The sequence below is a fragment of the Manihot esculenta genome, chromosome 10, assembly GCF_001659605.2.
Source record: "Manihot esculenta cultivar AM560-2 chromosome 10, M.esculenta_v8, whole genome shotgun sequence".
In the NCBI taxonomy this organism is placed as follows: Eukaryota; Viridiplantae; Streptophyta; class Magnoliopsida; order Malpighiales; family Euphorbiaceae; genus Manihot; species Manihot esculenta.
This window is the reverse complement of record NC_035170.2, coordinates 24,023,634-24,032,000: the sequence shown is the minus strand read 5'-3', so window position 1 is coordinate 24,032,000 and position 8,367 is coordinate 24,023,634. Positions and strand designations below refer to the sequence as shown.

General features: G+C 32.1%; 1 protein-coding gene across 1 annotated transcript; it reads right to left on the bottom strand.

Moving 5' to 3' along the window:
- Nucleotides 1–791: 791 nt before the first annotated feature.
- LOC110624797 (receptor-like protein kinase FERONIA) lies at nucleotides 792–8,114 on the bottom strand. Its single transcript, XM_021770123.2, has 2 exons — nucleotides 6,884–8,114; nucleotides 792–2,204 (listed from the first exon to the last, which is right to left on the bottom strand). The coding sequence occupies exons 1-2, from the start codon at nucleotides 7,943–7,945 to the stop codon at nucleotides 792–794; spliced, it is 2,475 nt and encodes an 824-aa protein (XP_021625815.1). The 5' UTR covers nucleotides 7,946–8,114.
- Nucleotides 8,115–8,367: the final 253 nt, after the last annotated feature.

Here is an 8,367-nt window from a genome sequence, read left to right as displayed (position 1 = left end):
AAAATTTATAATCAAATAAAATATTAAAATTAATAAAAAAATTATTTAGTAGATTTTTTAAAATATTAAATACATTTTAATATATTTTTTTAAAATTAAAATATCAATTAATAAATTTTTTATATAACTGGAATTAATAGTAATTTTTTCGTTTTAAGTGACAAGCCGACGAGAATAATGTTTTTTTTTTTTTTTGAAAAATTTAAGAAGAAAAAAAACACTAAAGGCAGGTAGAGGTGAGCATTCGGTCGGTTCGATTTAAAATCGAACCGAACTGAATAAACTAAAAATCAAAATTTTAGTGTTTATGAAAATCGAATCGAATCGATTTTGGTTAGAAATCGAATCGAACCGAACCGGTCTGATTCGGTTTGATTCGGTTCGGTTTGATCGGTTTCGATTTTTAATATTTTTTTTATTTTTTACACTTTATTTTTAATATTTTAAAATTTAATTAAAATATTTTAATTTTAATATGATTTAATTTTTCTATATTATTAAAAAAATATATTATTATCACTAATCGATTTGGTTCGGTTTTTTTGATTTTTTTCTGATCAAAATCGAACCAAACCAAAATAATTGAAATTTCTGAAATTAAAAATCGAACCGAATCGAACTGAAATATATAAAAAACCGAACTAAATTTTTAAATCAATTCAATTCGATCAATTTTTTTGATTTGAACCGAATACTGCGTACGCGTAAAGACAGGTACAAATTAATGACTAGTTTTACTTTTACACAAAGGTACAAGAATCTAAGTTGACAATAAGTGCACACAACTCTCATCAACGTCCAATGGGAATCATAATCTCAGAGAATTCCACCCCTGGAGTTTTATCTGAATTATTAGAGCAAAGAAATTTTCCATCATCAATCACTATACCAATATCGCCATTCATCCTTCCAGTTGCCTCTTTCGCAGACATCTCCTCTTCCACATCTGCAGCATTCTGCTGTTGCATTGACAGCTCCAAATTACACAACACATCTCCCATGGAGGGCCTTTCATTTCCCTTTTCTGCCAAACACTTCTTCGCTACATCAGTGAAAGTCCTGAAGCATTCAGGGGAGATTTTTCCCTTCAAATCTGGATCAATCATCTGATCAAGGATCCCCATTTGGCAGTAGCGCAATGCCCATTCTGCCAAATTCGCTTTCTCATAATACTCTTCTTCTTCAATCTCTTCCTTTGGCAGCACAGCAGGCCTGGCACATAAAATCTCAAACAGTACCACTCCAAATGAGTATACATCAGATTTTTCTGTTAGTTTTTGTCGTCGATAATATTCAGGATCTAGGTAACCGAAGGTACCCTTCACCATGGTTGAAACATGAATTTTGGTCTTGGACTGTGTCATCGGGCTCGGGGCTGCTTTTGATAACCCGAAATCTGAAACCTTTGCAACCCATTTGTCGTCTAACAGTATGTTGGTGCTCTTGATATCTCGGTGAATGATAGTGCTCTTTACACCTGTGTGCAGGTACTGTAGTCCTCGTGCTGCTCCAATGCAAATCTTGAGTCTTTGCCGCCATGGAAGTGGAGGCTTCTGGGTGTTGTAGAGGTGATCACGTAGCGTACCTCGAGCCATGTAATCATAAACAAGAATCATTTCGTTTTTCTCCATGGAGTACCCGATCAGAGATACTAAATGGTGGTGTCGTAGCTCTGAAAGCATGGTGATTTCAGTTTGAAACTCTTTTAAACCTTGGTGTGAACTTGGATTGGCACGCTTTATGGCAACTCTGGTACTGCCACCGCCGATGGTTCCTTTATAAACTACGCCAAATCCGCCAGTGCCGATGATTAGATTGTCTGCAAAATTGTTTGTTGCTGACTTTATCTCAGCAATTGAGAAGATTCGACAATAGCCTGATGATCGCCCTTGCTTAAATTTATCTCTCTGCTGCTTAAAAGTTGAAAATATCAGACGTAATAACAAAAGAAAGCTCACTGCAAACAAACTTGTGCCAATAACCCTTAGTATTAACTCCACAGCATGAACATCTTCATGGAAGGCTGAATGCTGATGCAGATTTCTTACTCCAAATGGAAAGGGTCCTGCTAGATTGCCAGAATGATCAGACAACTTGAAAATTTCCAACCCATTTAAAATTGGAAATTCATGCATTGTAGATGATCCATTTTTACTTCCTATCATGATTGATAGATGCTTTATGCCCTCTCCTGGTTTTGAGAGCTTTTTTTCATTTCATGCAGAGTTGAAGAAAATTTTATAAAATAACGTGGGATCCGAAAATATTTTCGGATCCCCGTGGTCAGACCAGCGTGTTCGGCAGTCATACTGCCGAACACGCGAGTTCGACACCCACGGTGTCGAACTCAGCAAAGTTCGACACCATGGGTGTCGAACTCAGGAAGTTCGACACCAAGGGTGTCGAACTCCGCTTGTTCGACACCCACGATGTCGAACAAGAGAATTTGGCTGCCACGGGAGCAGCTTCTGCTCCCGTGGCAGCCTGCGTGGCGTGTTCGGCACCCAAGGTGCCGAACACGCAGAGAAATTTAAGCTTCGTCAGGGAATCCCTGACGAAGCTTGACTAAGGACAGGGTTCGGCCTGTCCTTAGTCACGCGCCCTGCATGCATGCAGGTCCGTGAAGCGGTCCTCTTAAATTTGAATTAAAGCCTCCCACTGTTCTTCTCCCATTTTCCGCAGCAGCCTCCTCTTCTTCTCATTTTCTCTCATCTTCCCTCATTTTCTCTCTTTGTCTCTTCTTCTTCTCCACCAAAATTTCAAAGCTATTTACAAATTTTTTTGACTCTCTCCCAAGATCTGCAGCCATATCCACCAACAGGTATTTCTTTAAATTTTTGCTTAAATTTAAATTTATTTATATTTTTTAAGTTAAATAATTTGATATGTAATTTTGTATTTTTGTATAATTGTTATTATAATTTTGTATGTAATTTAGGTTAAATAATTTTATTATAATTGTTATTATAATTTTGTATGTAATTTTTTATATTTTGAAATTAAATTAAAAAATTATTAATATATTTATAAATAAAGTAATTAATATTATCTGTTAAATATTAAATAAAATTGAAATAAAATAAAATTAAAATTATTAATAGCCTTTTATTTTTGTAAATGAATGTGTGGAGAAACTTGTAAAATTTGAATTAAAAAATTATTAATTTTAAAAATTATAATAATTAAAATATGAATATTTGAATAATTTTTAAATTTATTATTAAAAATTTTATTATTATATTTATTATGATAATATGTAAACTGATTTGTGTTGATTTTTTTTGAAATTTTAAAAACTGATTTATTATTATAATTTTTGTTGAATTTTTTTGAAATTTTGTTAAATATTTAATAAAATGTAATATTTAATCCGTAGAAATATTTATTTAATTAGTTAAATATTATTTTGTATAATAATAATATATAAAATGATTAGAATTATTTTTATTTTAAATTTAATTATTTATAAATATTTTGTAATGTTTAAAAAAATGTATATTTAAAATAAATATTAATAAGAATTGAATAAAATTTAATAAATTATAAAAAATATAATAATTTAATATAATTTAAAGTTAATATCAAATATTAATTAAAATTAAAATTTTTTTTATTAAATATAATAATTGAATATAATAATTTAATATAATTTATTAATTAAAATAAAAAATATTTCCAAAATTAAAATAAATAAAAAGTTAATATAATTTATTAATTTATAAAATATATAATAATTTAAAATTTAAAAACATGTAATCCGTATTTAATTTTATTAATTTTTTAAAAATTATTTGTTTATTTATTTATTTAATTTTTGAAATGTTAATATCAAATTGTATTAATAGAATAATTAATTTTTTAAATAAAATTTCAGTAAATTAATTTATATAATTTAATTGTATTCAAAATATTTAATTAAAATAGTTAAAAAAATATTAAATAATGTTGTGAAATAATTACACCAATATGTTATTTAATTTTTTTAAATATAATGTAGTGTTAGATTTGTTGTTGTTTTTGGATAGAATATTTGTTGTGATTTTTAGATTGAATATTTGTTGTGTTTTGTGGATTAAATATTTGTAGTGATTTATGGATAGAATATGTGGTGTGATTTTGGATATTTTAGTTGTTGTTATTTTTAATAGAATATATATTTATTTAATTTTTGAAATGTTAATATTAAATTATAATAATTTAATAATTAATTGTTTTAATATAAATTACTTAAATTAAGTAATAAAATGTAATTGTATTGCAAAAATTAAATTAAAATAGTTCAAATAAATAGTAAAAAATGTTGTGAAATAATTACACCAACCCCCATAAAGCCTTGCGATTGCCTTCTGCTTAGCTTTCCATGTTTTCTGATAAGAAGGCTCATACCCATATTTATCCCGCACTTCAGCTTGTAGTGCAGCAATTTTTATATCCGGCTGTTGTTCAACTAATGCAAATATGAACGAACAAATGAAATTCTCATCCAATTGGCTGTGGTTTTTTGTCAACTGAGGATTTGTACATGTGTGCGGTCCACTGTATCTCGTGATTTTCCATACATCATCTCCTTCTTTCTTGGATGCTCGAAGCCTCCATGCACATCCACTGTCTTTGTCTTTACACTGTATAGAATACGTCTTAGATCTTGTGTCATGATAACAAAATTGATGATGATGTCTTAGATGATATTCTTTTGCAGCCGCCGCCACTGCGTCTCTCGATGAAAATATCATCCCAACTGAAAACTCTTTAGATGGATCCCAAAAGTAACGACCTTCTGGCTTATCATAAGGATCCACCCTCAGCAAATCAAAGTCTATTTCTGCGTATGGGGGAGGATGAACAACAGGCACAATGGGATTAGAAAATTGTGTGTTGTAATATCGAGACTCACTCCCAATATCCTCCTGACAATTATCATCCTCATCATCCTCATCATCCTCAGTAGACATCCATGAATCATCGTCCTCCTCATCCTCGTCCTCATCCTCGTACTCGTTCTCATTCTCCACTGTATCAGAAATATTAATTGACGGCCCTGCAAAACTATCAGATAAAGCGTAATCATCAACAATATTTTGCTCTTCACATGGTTCATCATTTGATTCAACAGCAGTTCCAGATGGACCAATATCATCATCCTTATTTGTAGTATCAACACTACGAAGTATCTTAACATATATTTCTATACCTGGTATGCCACCAATTTGGTACAAGTAATTAAACATATTTGATAAATCATCTTCACCCCATATCTCCATACACTCAAATTGTAAGGATCCATCCACAATTGTAGGCTTCCTAAAACTAATAGTCTCAATAAATTCATTATTATCGGATAATCCAATTGCACGAGCTATTTTACCAACCAATTGATTAAAACTTATCCGTTTACCCATTGGGATAATCTTTGAAAAACCTCCTTCATAATCATAATCATTGCAATTATTTATAATTTTACCATCCCAATGAATATTTGCATATGCAGGAATTGCCATTTATCTGAAAAAAAATAATAATAAATTACTTAAAGGATAAAATAAAATTAAATAAAATTAAGGTACTCATGAAAATTAAAATTAAAAATTATAACATAAATTTCTGATGTGGAAGATCAACCTGAGTTGCAACCACAGAGCATACTTAGAATAAATTAAAATTTACTTTTTTTAAGTTTATTTCAAACTTACCTGTGTTTCTTCTTTTGTAATTGAATCGATAACAGTAGAAATAAAAATTTTGTGAAATTTGTTGAGGGGAAGAAATAATTTAGAGAAAGAAATTTTTTGAGATACAATGGAGTGATTTGTTGTGAGTTATAGAGTGAATCATAGAAGTATTTATAGGCGAGGGAGCAGTTCTAGTTCGACACTACCACTGCCGAACAAGAGCACGGACTGAATAAATTCACGTTAGCACAGTAACCTACATGATGTAGGTTACTGTACTAATGTGAATGCACATTCACTGCATTCACATTAGCACTGCCATGTGCATGCATTACACATGGCTTTTAAACAAAATTTAAAATTATAAAAATTTATTTACTAAATATTTTAAAAAATTATAATATACTATTTTTAAATAAAAATTACATTTTATTATTTTTAATTTTATATTTATATTTATTTTAAATATATTAAATTTTATTTTATATAATAATTTTTTTTTAATTTTTATAAAAAATATATATATAATTAATATTTTTGTAATAAATGAATTTTTTTAGAAAATTAATTTTTTATATATAATTTAAATTTAAAATATATAAATTTAAATTAATTTATATATTAATATCAATACATTTAATTTAATTTAATTTATTTTAACTTTTTATTAATTTTTATAATTTTTAAATTTTTTTTTTTAAATTATGCTGCCGAACAAATATTTCTTGACGTGCATGCATGGCAGCAACAAGTTCGCAGTGGGAGGCTTTAATTCAAATTTAAGAGGACCGCTTCACGGGCCTGCATGCATGGACTAAGGACCGAACCCTGTCCTTAGTCAAGCTTCGTCAGGGATTCCCTGACGAAGCTTAAATTTCTGTGCGTGTTCGGCACCTTGGGTGCCGAACACGCCACGCAGGCTGCCACGGGAGCAGAAGCTGCTCCCGTGGCAGCCAAATTCTCTTGTTCGACACCGTGGGTGTCGAACAAGCGGAGTTCGACACCCTTGGTGTCGAACTTCCTGAGTTCGACACCCATGGTGTCGAACTTTGCTGAGTTCGACACCGTGGGTGTCGAACTCGCGTGTTCGGCAGTATGACTGCCGAACACGCTGGTCTGACCACGGGGATCCGAAAATATTTTCGGATCCCACGTTATTTTATAAAATTTTCTTCAACTCTGCATGAAATGAAAAAAAGCTCTGGTTTTGAAAAGTTGATGATATAATCTCTGTAAATGGGAATTCCAACACCATGGCTCCAATGGAAAATATCGGCATCATCTTCAGCAGTTTGATCATTGATATAAACATGAAACAACCTCTGACCATCTTTCTGAATCCTCCTTGAAATCTCACAGAAGTGGAGCCTGACAAGGTAATAGAAGCCGAAATCAACAGGAAATGACCATATAGCAGTATAGTTGCCGGAAAACTTATCCTGAACTGTCCTGGCAGATGCGTAAACTTTGTCTGGAGCAGCATATGCAGGTATCAATGAGCTTGACTGAATTTGAACTTGTGATTCAATATTTATCGTCTCAACTTCATCACCTATAAAGTAATCAACGTCACTTGTCCAGAGTCGAAACATGCCTGTATCTTCCACTTGAGGGATCAAATCCCCTCCTACGTTCAACCGGTGCATCATCTCAAGAGCTGTAGAGTTCTCCATAGAAAAGTGAGAAGGTTGTCCGACGAGTGGAAGTGGAAAATTTTCTTGGATGTAAAGTTTTGAAGGCATGGAGACAATTTCAATCCTGTTAAAAAAGGCATAAGCATCTGAAATCTTGGAAGATGGAGTGAACGTCACATTTAATACATGGCCATGTGTGTTGACACAGAATTCTCTTACAACATAACCAGCATCTGAATTGAGTTTGCAATAAGAGGATTCAGAAGTAGTTAGAAGTGTAAACTGACCAACGCTGACGGAGAACAATGCGTTGGATATATTCAAACCTGAATTAGTAATTGGTTTAAAGTACAGGCGAACAAACTTAGGGCCAATGGAGACAGGAAATGTGTATGTGAACTGTTCTGTAATAATGCAAGGAGAAGATTTTGGTTTCTCACCATGGTTATGGGGTTCTATATCGTATATTCTGGACACAGCTGAAAAAATGAAATTTTGTTGCATGAGAGAATTTGGTCTGAAATACGATGGTGCATCTGATGGGGGACAATCCATTGCCAAGTTATCTGAAGGCACGTAAGGGAGCTCATCGGCGGAAAGGGTCACCTTGCAACAAGAAAAAAGCAACAAAACAAGCAACATGATTGCAGCAAGCTGTGGAATGGCGTATGAGCATTTGATAAACAAAAAAGACTGCTACTTTTCTATTAGCTAAATCAAATTTTTGAAGACATATGACTTCAACATTAACTTGTAGTTTCTTCTTTGACTGATGACTCCATTTTGCTCCACGAACGTGTAGCTAAATCAAATTGACTGATGACTCCATTAACGTGTAGTTTCTTCTTTGACAATCACCTTCGAACCAATCTAGACGTTGTGCGTATAATTCTTCAAGAGACATGAGAAAGAAAATATCTTAATGGTTGATGGCATATGTCAGCTATTCCTGGCCAGAGATTATCCATTGCATTATAAGGAAATTGCTGGAAAGGATTCCATGGGATGCTTTATTTTGCGGCTGAATTTTGCTGCCATTTTCTCAAGAATCATCTTTGTCAACT